This window comes from Heptranchias perlo, chromosome 2 (assembly GCF_035084215.1).
Source record: "Heptranchias perlo isolate sHepPer1 chromosome 2, sHepPer1.hap1, whole genome shotgun sequence".
In the NCBI taxonomy this organism is placed as follows: Eukaryota; Metazoa; Chordata; class Chondrichthyes; order Hexanchiformes; family Hexanchidae; genus Heptranchias; species Heptranchias perlo.
The window spans coordinates 102,471,049-102,490,869 of NC_090326.1; the positions used below are offsets into that span (position 1 = coordinate 102,471,049).

The window sequence follows — 19,821 nt, forward strand, 5'->3', positions numbered from 1 at the left end:
TTATTAGATATCAGTGGTAGGGACTGTGATAATAACAGTAATTTATGCCATTAATTTCTCAATTTAGCAATGAAGGTGAATCCTCTATTTTTGGAATAATTTCTACAAGTTGGTATGTCTGAATACAGGATGTTCCTGTACTGCTGGAATTGCCTGAATAGGCTGCAGTTAGTAATTCTACATTCATACTCTTCCTGTGGATAACCCTGATTTTCTTACCCTGTATAGTTCTGGTGAGCATGACTTTCAAAACCTGACGTCTGTGTTGCTGAAGTCTTTGAAAATAAATGAACCCTGTATTGGCCAAGCCTCCGGTCTGTAAGTAAACAGTGTGCCTTTCATTTTTTTCATTAATTTTATGTTCATTAAAGGGTATTAGTGCTGGGAAATGGAACACCTTTCATTTGGGACACCCAGACACAGATTTTCTGATCTGCATCATTTTAACAGGACTATTAGCCCATTTATTTTAACTGAGTTAACAACAGTGTTAAAATAACTCAGATCAGAAAACCTAGTCCCAGTTGTCAGCATCAATCATTTCCAGGTCATAAAAAGCACAGTTAGATACAGAGTAAAGCTTCCTCAACTCTGTCTCAACAATGTTCCTCAGTTACAGCCTTAGAAGATTAGCCCTACTGAGATGATGAGATAATTAATGGGAGCGTTGAATTAAATTTTGTATTTGATCCCCAAGGCTCTGTGGTATGCATCTTCGGCCCAAAAAGCTTACAAACTCTGGTATAATGCAGTGCACCACCCAATTTCTTCTCATTTTCCATTTTAAATACAGGAAATTCAGCTTATGTAGAAGACTCCATAAAACAAATAAAAGCCACCAGTGAAACTTAGCCCAGAACTTATTTGTAGCCATTTTGTATTGTATTCTTCAGATCAATTTAATTTTGATTAACACTGTTTCTAATTTTTAATTGTTCTTTCTTATAATGGTAACTCTTCCAAAAATACATTTGTTTGCAGTAGTTTTTAAGTTAGCATGTTTTAGAAATAACTTATGGCCAATGCAAGAAAGAAGAATTCTGGGAAATTTCTCTCTGACCCGTAAGTCAATCAAAATGAATTCTGGAAGATAACAGTGACCATGAGGTACATTACCCATCATCCACCAACCTTTTGTTTGCAGCAATATCAGCCCCCTCCAGGAACTTGTCCAGCTCCCTTTTGAATGTTTGCAGTGAATCTGCACCCACTGCGCAAGCCGGCAAATTATTCCATAGGAAAGTTCAGTGATGAGTATCAGTGAAAGGTTAGAGAAAGAAAGGAGGAGGAAGGTTTGAAGGGTTTCAAAGAATTTGGTGACAGTGAGTGATGAACACAGAAGCGATTGGGGGGATATCTTAGCTAATACACACCTAATGGAGGATACTTGGGTATGTATGTCAAGAATTTTCATAATTGACGATATCTTATGCGAGAAGCCTAATTTCAAGGAATTTTGCTGCAACACCTGCTCAGGTTCAGGTGTGTTTTACTCCATTTTGTTTTATTGTGGAACAAACAGTGAATCTTCTTCACAAACATTTGAGTCCACATTCCACCTAATTCACCATGCAGCTAAATGACATGTAAAATTTGCAGCATGTAATGTGAACAGAATAGGATAAACTGTTTGTGTCGCACTCACAACATTGTTCAGCTGTCAGTGCCTAACAGGATTTAACCAGCCAAGTGGAAGACGACAATTCACTTCAAACTAGTTCCAATTTAAATTTAAGATTCAAGAAAAAAGTTGCAATAAACATTACAAAAACAAAAGGATGTTAAAAATAATTTTTTCTTGCTAATTATATTTTTTTTAAAAGATATCAATGGTGAGAGTCATTTCTTAAGATTTGAGCAGGAATGTAGGCCTTAATTGTCATTTTATGCAACTTCAGTCTCTTCAGTGTGCTACAAAGCTCATATCCACCTAATAATTAAATATAAGGCCCTGTTTGGCAGGCTACAAACAAAATCCATCCTTTATTTTTCAATTGTTACAGTCCAGAGCCATGCAGACCAGTTAATTCAATGACGGTTGGGTTAAAACATGACCAAAGTACAGCAAATAGAAGATCCAAAGTTGTGCCTGGGCTGTCACTGTTTCACATGATTATGTCTGCAGCAGGACCACAAGGGTTTCTAATACTTAACAAAGACATCCAGGATTGTGCCACGAACACAAGAATATCACATAAACTTTTCAAACTGCTTTTCCTGCCTAAGGAGGTCTCTCCCAGACAGTATGATTACCTACACCTCTATCCCTTATAATCTCAAGATCATTTGCTGAAGCAGAGCTCCTGGAGCATGCATTTAGCTGTGCGAAACCTCTGACATGCCAGTTATTACTGCAGTACAGTCTCTCTGTGCCATTAAAAAAAGAAAGAATAAACTTGCATTTATAAAGCGCCTTTCACAATCTTAAAATGTCCCAAAGCATCAATGAAGTTTTGAATGATGTTGGTTGAGGGATAAATATTGGTTAGGACACCAGGGAGAATTCCCCTGCTCTTCTGCAATCTTTTATATCCACCTGAGAGAGCAAACGGGCCTCGGTTTAACATCTCATCTGAAAGATAGCACCTCCAACAGTACAGCACTCCCTCAGTACTGAACTGAAGTGTCGGCCTAGATTATATGCTCAAGTCTCCGGAATGGGGCTTGAACTCAGCCTAAGAAGTTAGAAATGAGAGTGCTTCCATTGAGCTAAGGATGACACCAGCAGCCAGGAGGGTCAAATTTGTTAGATATCTGCTCTTGTTATCTTGTAATTTTGGCTTTGACCTGTTGTTTGTCATAATGTACAATAAATAAATATGCAAACAAATCACAAAGCTCACTTATATGGTATTATATGGTGTTTATTATTTTTACTGGAAAAATATTTAAGTACTGATGCAATGTTTTTTCTTAGGAAAAATTCTTCATGCTGGTGGAATGGACCTTCAGAACCACAGAATTTTGTTGGTCAGTGCAATTGCAATAATGGCTATCAGGTAGGAAAATTCAACTAATTCTCAATATGCACTGACATACGACTGAGAATATTAATTAATAAAATAAGCTGTATGAATGCCAGTTGGTAGTGAGGCCTCTCTTGCTCAGAGCTCCCACTGTACCCATGAGCTGTGATATTTGTGACATTGTGAAACTTTGCAGATGTTGTTAATATTTCAGACTTGAAATTACATCAGTTTTAAAAATGAGAATACATAATGAAAATCAATGGAAGAAAATAGAAACAAAGCAAATTCAAAGGGTTAAATAAACAGAATGAGAAAGGAATGAAGAAAATTAGTCTCAAACGTACACATTGGCAGACTTATAGGGCTCGATTTTCGCACCCCCGAGCAGGTGCGTTCGTGGCGGGGGGGCTGCGAAAATCGGGGATTCCTGGGGCGGGTCCGGAGCCCGGCTCCAACCTGTCCACTTCCGGGTTCCCCAGTGACGAGCTGACATGCGCGCGCAGCCCCCGCATGTGGGACTCCCGCCAGCAATTAAAGCCGGCGGGATGCCACTTGAAATAATTAACCAGGTACTTCAGGTCGTTTACAGACCTGATTGACCTGATATTTTAGGAGGGGTGGGATTTTCAGATCAACTGGGACTGTTTCCCGTACTGGGGGAAACAGTCCCAGTTGAAATGGACGTGTTGCAGCCATCAGCCTGTGGCAGCTGCAAAGGTCCATTTGACAGGTGGTGGGGGGAGACCCTCACTCATTGCAGGAGGCCACTCTGTCACTTTGGACAAAGTTTGGCCTCCACCACCCTCCTCCTAACAATAAAATTCACCAACTTGCACACTTACCCCGGTGTCCAGACACATTTACCTACCTTGCGGACCCCCTCAAATGTATATCTTCCGGATGGGGGCCGCTGTAGCTGCAGTTATGACCTCCTCGGAGGACGAACAGCATCACCAGCCTCGCCGGCCACACCGTCCACCTCTGACACGTGGAGCTCCACAACACAGTGCTGTGACACATCCACCTGCACAGCAGGAGGGAGGGCAACGGCAGAGAGAGATGCGTCGCAGAAGGCATTACCCTCGCCACAGGGTCCACAGACCGAGGCTCAGCTTCCTGGACCTCTCTGAGCAGCAGTGCAGGCGCAGAGTCACTCAACATGTAGTCGTGGACATCTGCAGCCTCCTTCATGCCAAGCTGCTCCCGGCTGGCCTGAGCACCATCTCCTTACTGTTGCTGTCAAAGTCACCACTGCCCTCAACAACTTCTCCTTCGCATCCTCCCAGGGTGCCACCGGGGACATCGCCGACTTCTCTCAGTCGTCTGCACAAAAGAGCCCTGCAAATACACCTACACCCAATCTGCAGTGACACAATGGGTGGCATCAGTTGTGGGTCTTCATAGTGATCCTCAGGAAAGGGCATTATTGCACAAACCAGACAAGATTCGCAAAGACATGGCAGTAGTGGTGCCAATATAATATGTAATGTGAGTTGATCGGAAATTAAATATAAGTAAAAACCATGACAAATCCTCAAACACCCTTGTGCATCCCCTTCATGCTCACGACACGTTTGCCTTACGCTTCCTACTGCACATATGTGATGCATGCCCTGTGGCTACAGCACAGGTAATGGCAGGTTGTGTGAGGCTGACCGTGAAAGAGATGCATGAGAGGGTGAGTATGAGTTAGAGCCATGAGATTGCATGAGGATTGGGTTGAGTGGTAGTGGCGGGATGAGTATTGGCGAGGTGAGTAAGTCCAGGTAAGATGAGGATGAGCTTTGAGTGGGTGTGAGGAGTGATGTGATAGAGTAGTGTTGGCAGTGCAGACGGAGATGTGGGGTGGGGGCGGTGATGTGGCAGATGGAGTGTAGGGGAATGAGTAAGTGTACTCACTTCAGCTGACCTATTTAGGTGATTGAAGCGCCTCCTGCACTGTATGCAGATGCGCAATATGTTGGTGGTGCTGGTGACCTCCTCTGCCACCTCGAGCCAGGCCTTCTTGGTGGAAGAGGCAGGCCACTTCCTCCCGCCCGCCGGGGGGAAGATCTCTGTCCTCCCCCTCCTCCTCACCCCATCCAATAAGTCCTGGAGTGAGGCATTATTAAACCTGGGAGTAGCCTTCCCCCTGGGCTGCTCCATGCTGTAATTTTTCCTATTTTCTGCAGCATCAGTCAGTGGAGGACTGCCCCTTTAAATAGAGCTCCTCCAGCTGACAGCCTATGCTGCACATGCGCAGTCCACCCGCTGCGTAGCTTTCCAGCGCGAAACCCGGAAGCACAGGTAAGTACCTTCAATCAAGCTGCAATCGCGTGTGGAGCACCCCGATTTCACTGGGCGCGTTACCCACGCGTCCAGTCGACCCCCTGCTGCCAACCCGCCGCTCTCCTAATATTGGGCCCATAGAATAAATAGAAAAAGTCAGAGAAATACATATACAAACAAAGACAGAACCGAACAATAGGCAAAAAAAAGACTTGCATTAATATAGCGCCTTTCACGATCTCAGGACGTCCCAAAGCACTTTACAGCCAATGAATTATGTAGAACAGAGAATGGGAGATACACAGAAGAGACAGATAAAAGGATAGACTTGTAGAAATATGGAAGCAGTAATAGTGAGTAGGACTCAGAGACAGACAGACAGAGGCCATGATAGGTGGGGGAGTCTCGGACAAGGGGACATACCATTCAGGAGAGAATTTAGGAAATACTTCTTCAAGCAAAGGGTGGTAGAAGTGTGGAACACTCTCCCACAAAAAGCAGTAGATGCTTGCTCAATTAATAATTTTAAATCTGAAATCAATAGATTTTTGCTTGACAAGAGTATTAAGGGATATGGAGCCAAGGCGGGTAAATGGAGTTAGGACACAGATCAGCCATGATCTCATTGAATGGCAGAAAAGGTTAAAGGGGCTGAATGGCCCACTCATGTTCCTATGATATAAGATGGGGATTGCTTCTCCAACCTAAGTGTGTTGGGGCAGAACCCTGACTGATTGCTAGGAAGGCCCTAGACCCCACCAGAGGTGCCAGCCCTGATCATCTGGCAGATGTCAGGGATGGGGATCAGTCTTTTGGATGGAAAATCATGCTGAGACCTGGCCTCTGCACCTGAATTTCTGACATGTGATTGCATCGCATGAAGATCTGTGCCCAGCGCACTAATTTGTAAAATATACGGATATATACATCAGCACAAATCTAACTTTTAGCTCAATGTAGGTTTAAATTTGTAGCTTACAGAAGGACTGTTTAATGTTAACATATGGTTTGAGTGTGAGTGATGATGGGACTTGCCCCTCGTTATAATTGTGCCAGAGATATAACTTATTTAAGTAGTTATAGTGCCAATTTAAATTCTAGCTTTCTGATGCTTTCTGACTCAGTACATTTTTAAAAAGGAAGTATGATTGCTTTATTCCAGTTCTGTTAGTGACATCATTGCTCCATATTTATATCCCAGCTTGTGAAGGCCATTGTATGCGTAAGAAAGGGCACACGTGTAAAGCAGCCTTCCCTGAGCTTCTGGGACACGTACCCGCAACAAGGAGTGTTACTGGGAATATTGTAATCCTGTGAGAACTAGTTTTCAGCAAGAACGAGTCAGAGAGCTAGAAAATTAACACAGCTAATTGTAGTCATCTATTTTATGGTCCTCTAAATTCACAGTACTTACTTTCTAATTAGAATTTCATGGGATTATTTCCAGTAAATTCTTATTTAACCATGTCTGTAAGTACCTTGCTTAGATTTGGTCTAGTTGCCTTGAGCGAAAAAAGCCAGTGTTAGTGCAACTGTATTTATACTGATAACAGTGTCATCTGATGCATAAACTGCCCTGATCAGCCCTGATCAGTTGCAACTTAAAGCAAAAGCTCAAATCTAGACAAAGAGCATTTACAAAATGTTTCATATAGTTATTTATGAACTTTCTAAAAAAAAATTTACAGCTCCAGTAGGAGCCAATAATGTTTAAATTAAGGTAATTGATCCCTTCCAGGATCGATTGTTTTACAGCTGTTAATTAGATTATCCTGTGGAACTCCCCGAGACAAACCTTTTCACGTGGGGGGCACAAGTGGAAGATTTTCCCATGGTCCTCCCCCCACAGAACCAAAAACATGGCACGGAATCCAGATGCAACTTGGTTCCGTCCCTTCTTCCTGCCTCTGATCCAGAATTTTGCAGGCTTTCCCCCTTGGCCGATTCAGAATTTTGAGGTCTCAGTGTTGAAATCAAGACTCATTGCTCTCATCTTCTGCACCATTTGTTGGTTCCCAGGACCTCAAAACTGGAGAACTTATTATTTTCTTCAGTCTTCACGCTCCTACAATCTATGGGCTTTTGAAACCCAAGTGTGGTTTCAGCTAATCATTATTTCTTAATTTACCTTGCTGCCTATTTCCTCAACCTTCGTGATATCTTGCACTATGGCCTTTTACCCACCATGTAAGTATCTCAGTAAAGAGGATGTAACTGTCTGATTTTATTTGCTTTACAGCAATGTCCTGCAACAAATACCACACTGCCCCACTTCAGAAATAATGAGGACTACTTCCTGTACAATCTCACAGGTTACAATGTGGAAGACTATTTAGTATCAACAGCAAATATCTTTGGACAAAAAAGGTAAAGTACATTTGGCCCAATCAGTCTAATGAACAATAAGTAGAAGATTATAGTTCCATACCTACACACAAATGGACATCTCTTCCATTCATTGTTTTGTACTTGCATCAGCTTTTGTGCTTAAATTAGCAACAAAATTCAACCCCAAAATTGGATAAAACTCTGACCATTGTCAACATATCTTTTAGTGTTACAATTTAGATTCAAGTCCATCCCAGAGCAGAAACAGCTGTAGTCCAGGTCATAAGTAAATGAAAAAAGTCCTGTCTAAATACTATCAGCTTACGGTAGAATGTGTTTCTCCCCCATGGATTTTGGCCTCCTGGAGGCTGACTCACCCTGTCTACTGAACTGATGGGAGTTCATGGGGAGGTCGGCGTTCAAATTGGGATGGGTGTAAAAGAAACAGTGTGCGGTGGAGGATAGCCTTGTCTGAAGCTGGGATTGAGGTTTGAGTTGGGCAAAGAAGTGGTAACTCACATCATACTTTACATGAGAGCACATGGTGCAGTCACCAACTCTAAAGGCAGAAAAATGGTTAATTTTCCATTATAGTCAGCCCATCCCTAATAACACAAATCTTAAATGTGTGCTGAGCATTGCTACTAACTTAGAAATGTGGAATTTTTGTTTGTCACCCAATATGTAGTAATCACTTGTTATATCATTAACAGATTAGGAGGATGGTCAATTGGACAAAAGCTGCCTGACGATCTCAAGGAAAACAATTTTACTCAATTGGGAATCAATTCTTTAATGAAGGTAAGAATAGTCCATGTATCAACAATAAGCTTTTATTACAGGGTTATTAGGGGCATGTTTGTGTAATGTTGGAGGAACAGTAAAATGGGATTAGGAGCATTTTTTGGAGGAAAATGGAGCAAGGAGGCCGAGCGCTGAATTCCCACCCTAAAGAAGTTATCCTCCATTTCTCTTCACCCTTGCTGGGACCAGATTTCTTTGGTTGCTGGTTGCCTGCCCCAACACACAGGGCTTGGGGTTCCAGGTGATTTCCCTCCATTCCTACCTCTGCACCACTGTTGAAAGGAAAAGAATGGAAGAAAGAAAGAAACTTTTGAAATGTAGTCACTGCTGTAATGTAGGAAATGGGGCAGCCAATTTCCACACAGAAGGTCCCACAGGCAGCAATGAGATAATGTCTGGGTAATTTATTTTTAGGTGTTGGTTGAGTGATAGATATTGGCCAGGACATCGGGCAGAACTCCTCTGTTCTTCTTTGAAATAAGAACATTAGAAATAGGAGCAGGAGTAGGCCGTACAGCCCCTCGAGCCTGCTCCGTCGTTCAATAAGATCATGGCTGATCTTCAACCTCAACTCCACTTTCCCATCCGATCCCCATATCCCTTGATTCCCTTAGTGCTCAAAAATCTATTGATCTCAGTTTTGAATATACTCAATGACTGAGCATCCACAGCCCTCTGGAGTAGAGAATTACAAAGATTCATGACCCTCTGAGTGAAGAAATTCCTCCTCATCTCAGTCCGACCCCTTATCCTGAGACTATGTCCCCTAGTTCTAGACTCACCAGCCAGGGGAAACATCCTCTCAGTATCTACCCTGTTAAGCCCTCTTAGAATCTTATACATTTCAATGAGATCACCTCTCATTCTTCAAAACTCCAGAGAGTATAGGCTCATTCTATTCAATCTTTCCTCAGAGGGCAACCCTCTCATCCCAGGAATCAATCTAGTGCCATGGGATCTTTTACATCCACCTGTGAGGCCAAACGGGGCCTCAGCTTAACATTTCATCCGAAAGACGGCACCTCCGACAGTGCAGCACTCCCTCGGTACTGCACTGGAATGTCAGCCTAGATTTTGTGCTCAAGTTCCAGTACCTACAACCTTCTGATTCAGAGGCGAGAGTGCTACCACTGAGCCACACTTGACACGAAGGAAATGTTATGGGGACTGCGGTGACTGGACGCAGGTCAATTGATTATTATGTCTGAAAGAATGGAAACCTGGTCACCTCTCCCTCTCCCAATCCCTCAACCCAGCTGTTCTTTCGCACTGGGCTCATTCAGAGCCAATTAAAATTTCATTTACTGTACTTTTGCCCCCTTTAAATTTGGCCCAGTCCACTTCAAATGTTGCTCTGAATACCCTGTTGCAGCACCATAACATTTTCCTCCTTCGCAGTAGTGAGCTGCCTGTGCAGACTGGAAGCCCGTCCTGCATATGTAATCAAACCTGACCCGGGAAAATAGATTGGGGCCACAGTGGGGTTGATTGGAATGGCACGTAGAAGTTCTTCCCTAACCCATTTCTGTCAGTGACCCCGCTTTTAAGGAAAATTCTCCCCTCTAGTGTTGATTTGTAGGTTCAGTTTGGCCAAAGTGGCCAAACATTATTGATGCAAACATTGTTGAACAATTTGGGAGTGAATTTCCACTGGGTTGCTCCCACTCGCTCGCTGTTTATGCTGTTTTACTAGGCTTCTTCAGCCAAAGTTACAGTGAACAAGCAGGAGAATCCCCACAGAAATTCACCCCCATTGTTTCACATCTTCTCATCCCAACATAAAGTACCAAAAAACATGAAATCCAACTTACTAATTCTGAACATTACACACCTCAGCAGTTGGCTCTAGCCTCTGCCTGCATCCCCACACAGAAAAACAAAGCCAAAAATTGCTCTCTCAAATTAAGTGAACTATCTTAGGTATTTTGAAAATTCAAAATTGGCTTCTTTCAATCCTTTCTGTCTCCTTTGAGTTTCCTGCCTCACCGCTTAGACTTCTCTCATGAGACTTTGCAGGTATCCAGGCTGCTGTTAAATCTTTCTAACACTAGGCACTCAAACCTAACCTCAATTACTATTTCAGGCTTTACTGAGCAGAAACTTTTACTCTCATGTCCAGATGCAACTTTCCTAAACATTGGTACCTGAGGGAAAGCTCGTCTTTTACTGCTATCACTTCATCTATTTTATATCTAGTGAGATTATTTCAGCAATGTAGTTAGATTGCTGATACAATCTTGTGCAGTTTATAATTTATCCCCATGTCTTTTTACTTAACGACAATAATAACAACATGTATTTATATAATGCCTTTAACATAGAAAAATATCCAAGGGCTCTTCACAGTGGAACAAAGAAATGAACGCTGAGGATTTGTGAGGTAATTAAGAGAGGTGCCCAAAGGCTCATTGGGGAAGATGGATTTTAATGAGGCTTTTAAAGACAGAGATTAAGTAGAGTGGTGCATTGGCTTAAAAGGAACTTCCAGAAATAGGGCTATGGTGGAACAGAAGGAGGGGGAGGATCCACTGAAGATCAGAGTCAAAGGACCCGAGGGCACTGAAAGGGATGTAAAGTTGCAGGAAGTTTCAGAAGTAGGGTGGGGTGAGACCATATAGAGGTTTGTAGATCATGCTTTTCTTGTGTTTCTCGACTGCTCTAGTACTTGTAGCTAATTATCAGCTTCGTTTATATGCCGCCTGAGAGTCTGAAGTACAGAAGATGGCCAGCTGCTAACTGTCTGATGAGCCTCATAGGACTGAGGTGACTGTTGTCTCTGGCAGCCACTATCTTGAGAAGAGCAAGATGCCTCTCCATGCAGGCACTGGGCAATCTGGCCATACCATCAAATTCAGACATCTGGTGGACATGACAGAAAGGTTCACTAGATCTGTGTTTCTGTGAGAATGCTGGATCCTAAGGAAGTCTTGCTACAATTGTACAGGGCTTTGGTGAGATCACACCTGGAGTACTGTGTACAGTTTTGGTCTCCTTAACTAAAGAAGGATATACTTGCCTTAGAGGCGGTACAACGAAGGTTCACTAGATTAATTCCTGGGATGAGAGGGTTGTGCTATGAGGAGAGATTGAGTAGAATGAGCCTATATTCTCTGGAGTTTAGAAAAATGAGAGGTGATCGCATTGAAATGTATAAAATTCTTAGAGGGCTTGACATGGTAGATGCTGAGTAGCTGTTTCCCCTGGCTGGAGAGTCCAGAACTAGGGATCATAGTCTCAGGATGAGGGGTTGGCAATTTAGAACGGAGATGAGGTAAAATTCCTTCAGTCAGAGGGTTGCGAATCGTTGGAATTCTCTACCCAGAGGGCTGTGGATGCTCAGTCGTTGAGTATATTCAAAACTGTGATTGATAGATTTTTGAACACTAAGGGAATCAAGGGATATGGGAATCGGGCTGGAAAGTGGAGTTGAGGTAGAAGATCAGCCATGATCTTATTGAATGGTGGAGCAGGCTCGAGGGGCCATATGGCCTACTCCTGCTCCTATTTCTTAGGTCTTCTAAGAATATAACAACATGTCTATGAGGCCCCTAATGCTGGGCACATTCCCTGAAAGGCCACTGATCGACGTAAATGCAGACCAAATAACTATTAATGCTGCAAATCCCCCATCAATACTCTTTTCAGTGCAGTCCATGGCAGCAGTATGAGTTGCCATGAGGAAGCTAATACTGTTTCAGAGACCTTAGTCATAGGGGTGACCTCTGCAGGCCTTCCTGGATCAGCCTCATTCCTTAAGGAATGCTGCAATGAGGAGAAACCCTCCCGAATGGTGCTGCTCTTGCTGGTAAGAGATTCCTCCAACTGAGCGGTCAAATGCAACACATTCTGAGACAGTCCTGAATACCTGTACACGAGTGCAACGCTCCATTAGCATCCTTCATTTGAAAGTAGGACCAGTGAGATCTGTGTCCTGTAGCTCCTCAGCCAGGACCAGTCATCGCTGGATCGTCCAATGGAAGACATCATGATCTTCTTCATCAACTCCTCTTCATCCTAAGCACTTGTTGCTTGTGTCATACCTTGCACCTTCCGTAAACTTGAGCTCATCCAAAACTCTATTGCCCAAGTCCTATCTCGCACCAAGTCCTGTTCACCATCACCTGTGCTCGCTGACCGATATTAGCTCCCGGTCCGGCAACGCCTTGATTTTAAAATTCTCATGCTTGTTTTCAAATCCCTCCATGGCTTCGCTCCTCCCTATCTCTCTAACTTCCTCCAACTTTACAACCCTCCAAGATCTCTGTGCTCCTCCAATTCTGGCCTCTTGCACATCCCCGATTTTCATCGTTCCACCATTGGCAGCCATGCCTTCAGCTGCCAAGGCCCTAAGCTCTGGAATTCTCTCCATAAACCTCTCTGCCTCTCTTTCCTCCTTTTTAAGACGCTTCTTAAAAACTACCTCTGTCCAAATATCTCCTTATGTGGCTCGGTGTTAAATTTTGTTTGATAACGGTCCTGTGAAATGCCTTAGGACGTTTTACTACTACATAAGAATATAAGAAATAGGAGCAGGAGTAGGCCATGCGGCTCCTTAAGCCTGCTCCACCATTCAGTCAGATCATGGCTGATCATCTATCTCAACTCCACTTTCCCACCCTATCCTCATATCCCTTGATTCCCTTAATGTCCAAAAATCTATTGATCTCAGTCTTAAATATACTCAACGACTGAGCATCCACAGCCCTCTGGGGTAGAGAAATACAATAATTCACAACCCTCTGAATGAAGAAATATTTCCTCATTTCAGTCCTAAATGGCCAACCCCTTATCTTGAGACTATGACCCCCTAGTTTTAAACTCTCCAGCCAGGGGAAACAACCTCTCAGCTTCTACCCTGTCGAGACCTCTAAGAATTTTATATGTTTCAATGAGAGCACCTCCAATTTTTCTAAACTCCAGAGAATATAGGCCCATTTTACTCAATCTCTCCTCATAGGAAAACCCTCTCATCCCAGGAATCAATCCAGTGAACCTTCATTGCACCCCCTTTAAGGCAAATATATCCTTCCTTAGGTAAGGAGACCAAAACTGTACACAGTACTCCAGAGGTGTGGTCTCACCAGAGCCCTACATAATGGCAGCAAGACCTCCTTACTCTTACACTCCAACCCTCTTGCAATAAAGGCTAACATACCATTTGCCAGGTTGCCTGATTACTTGCTGGACCTGCTTGTTACATTCTGTGATTCGTGTACAAGGACACCCAAATCCCTCTAACTATCAACATTTCTTAGTCTCTCACCTTTTAAAAAATATTCTGCTTTTCTATTCTTCCTACCAAAGTGGATAATTTCACATTTCCCCACATTATGCTCCATCCGCCACCTTCTCCTCCACTCACTCAACCTGTCTATGTCCCTTTGCAGTCTCCTTGTGTCCTCCTCACAGCTTACTTTCTCACCTAGCTTTGTGTCATCAGCAAACTTGGATACATTACACTCGGTCCCCTCATCTAAGCCATTGATATATATTGTAAACAGCTGAAGCCCAAGCACTGATCCTTGCGGCACCCTACTAGTTACAACCTGCCAACCCGAAAATGACTGGTTTATTCCTACTCTCTGTTTTCTGTCCATTAACCAATCCTCTGTCCATGCCAATATATTACCCCCCAATCCCATAAGCCCTAATCTTGTGTAACAACCTCTCATGTGCCACCTTATCGAATGCCTTTTCAAAATCCAAATATATTACATCCACTAGTTCCCTCTTATCTACCCTGCTGGTCACAGCCTCAAAAAACTCTAATAGATTGGTCAAACACTATTTCTCTTTCATGAAACCGTGTTGACTCTGCCTAATCATTTTATGATTTTCCAAGTGTCCTGTTACTACATCCTTAAGAACAGATTCTAGCATTTTCCCTACTATGGATGTGCGGCTAACTGGCTTATAGTTCCCTGTTTGCTCTCTCCCTCTTTTCTTGAATCGGGGTTACATTTGCTACCTTCCAATCCACGGGGACCGTTCTAGAGTCCAGGGAATTCTGGAAGATCAAAACCAGTGCATCCACTATCTCTGCAGCCACCTCTTTTAAAACGCTAGGATGTCGGCCATCATAAGACTTCAGCAGTTTACAATATATATCAATGGCTTAGATGAGGGGACCAAGTGTAATGTATCCAAGTTTGCTGATGATACAAAGCTAGGTGAGAAAGTAAGCTGTGAGGAGGACACAAGGAGACTGCAAAGGGCCATCATGTTAATCATAAGACCATTATAAGGGTTAATTAATAATCTTGTTGTAAAGGAGCCCTTAGGGAAGAGTGACCATAATATGATAGAATTCTTCATTAAGTTTGAAAGTGATGTAGTTCAATCAGAAACTACGAAGGTATGAGGCGCAAGGTGGCTATGGTTGATTGGGGAACTACATTAAAAGGTATGACAGTAGACAGGCAATGGCTAGCATTTAAAGAATTAATACATAATTTGCAACAAATATATATTCCCTTAAGGCACAAAAACCCAACAGGAAAAGTGGACCAACCGTGGCTAACAAGAGAAATTAAAGATAGTATTAAATCAAAGGAAGAGGCATTTAAAGTTTCCAGAAAAAGCAGTAAGCCTGAGGATTGGGAGCATTTTAGAATTCAGCAAAGGAGGACCAAGAAATTGATAAAGAAAGGGACAATAGAATATGGGAGTAAACTAGCGAGAAAGATAAAAACGGACTGTAAAACCTTGTATAGGTATGTAAAAAGGAAAAAACTGGCGAAGGCAAATGTGGGTCCCTTATAATGGAGAATAAGGAAATGGCAGAGAAATTAAACAAGTACTTTGTGTCTGTCTTCACGGAAGAAGACACAAAAAACCTCCCAGAAACACAAGAGAACCAATGGTCTGGCGAGAATGAGGAACTGAAAGAAATTAGTATTGATAAAAAAAATAGTACTAGAGAAATTAATGGGACTGAAAGTCAATAAATTCCAAGGACCTGATGATCTACATCCCGGGGTTTTGAAAAAGGTGGGTATATAGGTCGTGGATGCATTGGTTGACATTTTCCAAATTTTTTTTTTATTCGTTCATGGGATGTAGGCGTCGCTGGCGAGGCCGGCATTTATTGCCCATCCCTAATTGCCCTTGAGAAGGTGGTGGTGAGCCGCCTTCTTGAACCACTGCAGTCCGTGTGGTGAAGGTTCTCCCACAGTGCTGTTAGGAAGGGAGTTCCAGGATTTTGACCCAGCGACAATGAAGGAACGGTGATCTATTTCCAAGTCGGGATGGAGTGTGACTTGGAGGGGAACGAGCAGGTGGTGTTGTTCCCACGTACCTGCTGCTCTTGTCCTTCTTGGTGGTGGAGGTCGCGGGTTTGGGAGGTGCTGTCGAAGAAGCCTTGGCGAGCTGCTGCAGTGCATCCTGTGAATGGTACACACTGCAGCCACTGCGCCGGTGGTGAAGGGAGTGAATGTTTAGGGTGGTGGATGGGGTGCCAATCAAGCGAGCTGCTTTGTCCTGGATGTTGCACTCATCCAGGCAAGCGGAGAGTATTCCATCACACTCCTGACTTGTGCCTTGTAGATGGTGGAAAGGCTTTGGGGAGTCAGGAGGTGAGTCACTCGCCGCAGAATACCCAGCCTCTGAGGTGCTCTTGTAGCCACAGTATTTATATGGCTGGTCCAGTTAAGTTTCTGGTCAATGGTGACCCCCAGGATGTTGATGGTGGGGGATTCGGCGATGGTAATGCCATTGAATGTCAAGGGGAGGTGGTTAGACTCTCTCTTGTTGGAGATGGTCATTGCCTGGCACTTGTCGAGCACGAATGTTACTTGCCACTTATGAGCCCAAGCCTGGATGTTGTCCAGGTCTTGCTGCATGCGGGCTTGGAATGCTTCATTATCTGAGGGGTTGCGAATGGAACTGAAAACTGTGCAATCATCAGCGAACATCCCCATTTCTGACCTTATGATGGAGGGAAGGTCGTTGATGAAGCAACTGAAGATGGTTGGTCCTAGGACACTGCCTTGAGGAACTCCTGCAGCAAGGTCCTGAGGCTGAGATGATTGACCTCCAACAACCACTACCATCTTCCTTTGTGCTAGGTATGACTCCAGCCACTGGAGAGTTTCCTCCTGATTCCCATTGAATTCAATTTTACTCGGGCTCCTTGGTGCCACACTCGGTCAAATGCTGCCTTGATGTCAAGGGCAGTCACTCTCACCTCACCTCTGGAATTCAGCTCTTTTGTCCATGTTTGGACCAAGGCTGTAATGAGGTCTGGAGCCAAATGGTCCTGGCGGAACCCAAACTGAGCATCGGTGAGCAGGTTATTGGTGAGTAAGTGCCGCTTGATAGCACTGTCGACAACACCGTCCATCACTTTGCTGATGATTGAGAGTAGACTGATGGGGCGGTAATTGGCCGGATTGGATTTGTCCTGCTTTTTGTGGACAGGACATACCTGGGCAATTTTTCACATTGTCGGGTAGATGCCAGTGTTGTAGCTTACTGGAACAGTTTGGCCAGAGGTGCAGCTAGTTCTGGAGCACAAGTCTTCGGCACTACAGCCGGGATGTTGTCGGGGCCCATAGCCTTTGCTGTATCTATAGATTCTATAAAATTCTATAGATTCTGGAACGGTTCCTGCAAATTAGAGGCTAGCAAATGTAACCCCACTATTTAAGGAAGGAAGGAGGGAGAGAGAAAACGGAACTACAAACCTGTTAGCCTGACATCAGTAGTAGGGAAAATGCGAGAATCTATTATAAAGGATGTGATAACAGGACACTTAGAAAGTAATAATAGGATTTGGCAGAATCAACATGGATTTAGGAATGGGAAATCATGTTTGACAAACTTGTTGGAGTTCTTTGAGGATGTAACTAGTAGAATAGATAAGAGGGAACCAGTGGATGTGGTGTATTTGGATTTTCAGAAGGCTTTTGATAAGGTCCCACACAGGAGGTTGGTGAACAAAGTTAGAGCACATGGAATTGGGGCTAATATACTGGCATGGATTGAGAATTGGTTAACAGACAGAAAACAGAGAGTAGGAATAAATGGGTCTTTTTCAGGTTGGCAGACTGTGACTGGTGGGGTACTGCAGGAATCAGTGCTTGGGCCCCAGCTATTCACAATCTATATCAATGATTTGGATGAGGGGACCAAATGTAATATTTCCAAGTTTGCTGATGACACAAAACTAGATGGGAATGTGAGTTGTGAGAAATTTCTTCACTCAGAGGGTGGTGAATCTTTGGAATTCTCTACCCCAGAGGGCTGTGGAGGCTCAGTCATTGAGTACATTCAAAACAGAGATCGATAGATTTCTAGATATTAAAGGCATCAAGGGATATGGGGATAGTGCAGGAAAATGGTGTTGATGTAGATCATCAGCCATGATCTTGTTGAAAGGTGGAGCAGGCTCAAGGGGCCGGGTGGCCTACTCCTATTTCTTAGGTTCTTATGTCCAGTGGATTTGTCGGCTTTTAGTCCCATTAATTTCTCCAGTACTTTATCTTTACTAATCTTAATTACTTTAAGTTCCTCACTTACATTAAAAGCACCATAGCAATGGAAGTTGTTGTTGTTGCTGTCTCATCCTATGCTATCCCTTCCTGATCTCTATCCTGATGACCCTGATTGCTTGTCTGGGCTAGTGCTTGGAAGTAATGATGAGATGGGTGGTAGTGTGTAGGCAGGCAGCTGGTTCGCTCCACTTCCTTTACTACATCAGGTACATCTGACTGGGGACAGAGTAAGAGACATTGGTATGCGGCAATAGAACAGTGATAGCAACTGAATGATCAAGTGTAGCATGTAATAACAAAAGGCTTACTTAGGGGAAACCTTGCCTTTTAAGGCCTCAAAGAAGAAAGGCATCTTCTCGCCATAATCCTATAGCTGCCACATTGTCCACCAACTCCTCCATCTTCAAAGCCTTCAGCCAGTGGCTTACCCAAAATGGTGAGTGCCTCCTCCTCGTAGGGAATCAACTCTTGAACATTAACCATGTCTCCTCCTGTGGACTGTTTCTCCCTGAATTTAGGCACCATTTTTTTCTGCAACATAAATGCAGACAAGAATAAATATCTACCTCTTTGTGCTTATGAAGGAATTCAGAGGGGAACTGAATGGCTGCATGCAAATTAGAAGACCCTTAACAGAGAGGCTTGACATTGAAAGTTTCAGTTGGTAGCATGCAGGTTGTTGGTGATTTGGCAGTCTATTATTGTTGGATAGAAAACTAGGGGAGTGAGCATGGGTACTTCACAATGTCTGAACTAGCAGCACAGAGACATTGTTTGTGCCAAAGGACTAGAGAGAAGGTGGTGCTGATAAGTTCTTCAGTGAGTTGCAGTGCATTCTGACCTATCCCAAATATCTATTCACTGTGCTTCCATCAATGGTAAGGAACAGCAGAAAATCTCAGCACATGAATTACACTCTTCATAGGACTACTGTGGATCATAGGACCCACATATTGCGCCCATCTTTAGCTTTTCAAATCATCTACTTAGACACACTAAGCAATTGTAAGGCAAGGGAAATTCAAAGCCATGACAACCTTCTTGCGATGCATGACCAGGTGGCTGCGAATTTATTTTCTATTTATGTTTATTAGCAATTTGTTTCTGCATTATAAATAATAGAACCAGATCTGTGGAAAGTATAGTAATGTTATTGCTACTTATGGTCTATTTATAGGTGTGGTACAATCAAAAGAGTTTTCATGCAGAACCAGCCTACCTGAACCAGCTCAATAACCTCATCCTCTGGGCCAACCTACCGCCAGGCACTGACTGGACACAATACGGTATGATAAATAAAAGCATGTCTGAAGGGATAATGTTGGAGAAACATATTCATTCTCACTCAGGTGTTAGGTAGCACTATGGACTATTGCTATAGCTTAATAACTTATCTAGTGCAGTATGTTTTATTTATCACAACAACTTGCATTTATATAGCGCCTTTAACCTACAAAAATGTGCCAAGACGCTTCACAGACACATAAGAAAAGAGCCAAAGAAGGAGGTATTAGGATGAGTGATCAAAAGCTTGGTCATAGAGGTGGGTTTTAAGGAGGGTCTTAAAGGATGGGAGAAGAGGAGATGGAAAGGTGGATGGATTTAGGGAGGGAATTTCAAAGCGTGGGGCCTGAACAGCTGAAGGCACAGTGGCCAACGGTGGGGTGAAGGGAGGAGAGGATGCATAAGAGGCTAGAGTCAGAAGAATGGACTGTTAGGGGAGGGTTGTTGGGCTGGAGGAGGTTGTAGAGAAAAGGAGGGGCAAAGCCATGAAGGGATTTAAACACAAGGATGAAAATGATAAAAAAATTAGATATTGGGGAATCGGGAGCCAATGTAGCTCAGTGAGGACAATGATGATGGATGAGCAGGACTTCCTTTGGGATAGGATATGGCAGCAGAGTTTTTGATGACCTGAAGTTTCCAGAGGGTAGTGGCTGGGAAGTGATATAGTGGTG

The 19,821-nt window shown here is 43.4% G+C and overlaps 1 protein-coding gene across 1 annotated transcript in view; it reads left to right on the forward strand.

The window, feature by feature from the left end:
- Positions 1 to 19,821, forward strand: part of LOC137341749 (ATP-binding cassette sub-family A member 13-like) — a 336,924-nt gene that overhangs the window by 274,580 nt on the left and 42,523 nt on the right. The window contains exons 45-49 of the mRNA XM_068005215.1: positions 229 to 318; positions 2,918 to 2,999; positions 7,477 to 7,604; positions 8,279 to 8,366; positions 19,041 to 19,149. Coding sequence (XP_067861316.1) covers positions 229 to 318; positions 2,918 to 2,999; positions 7,477 to 7,604; positions 8,279 to 8,366; positions 19,041 to 19,149 — 497 coding nt within the window. The remainder of the gene's footprint in view (positions 1 to 228; positions 319 to 2,917; positions 3,000 to 7,476; positions 7,605 to 8,278; positions 8,367 to 19,040; positions 19,150 to 19,821) is intronic.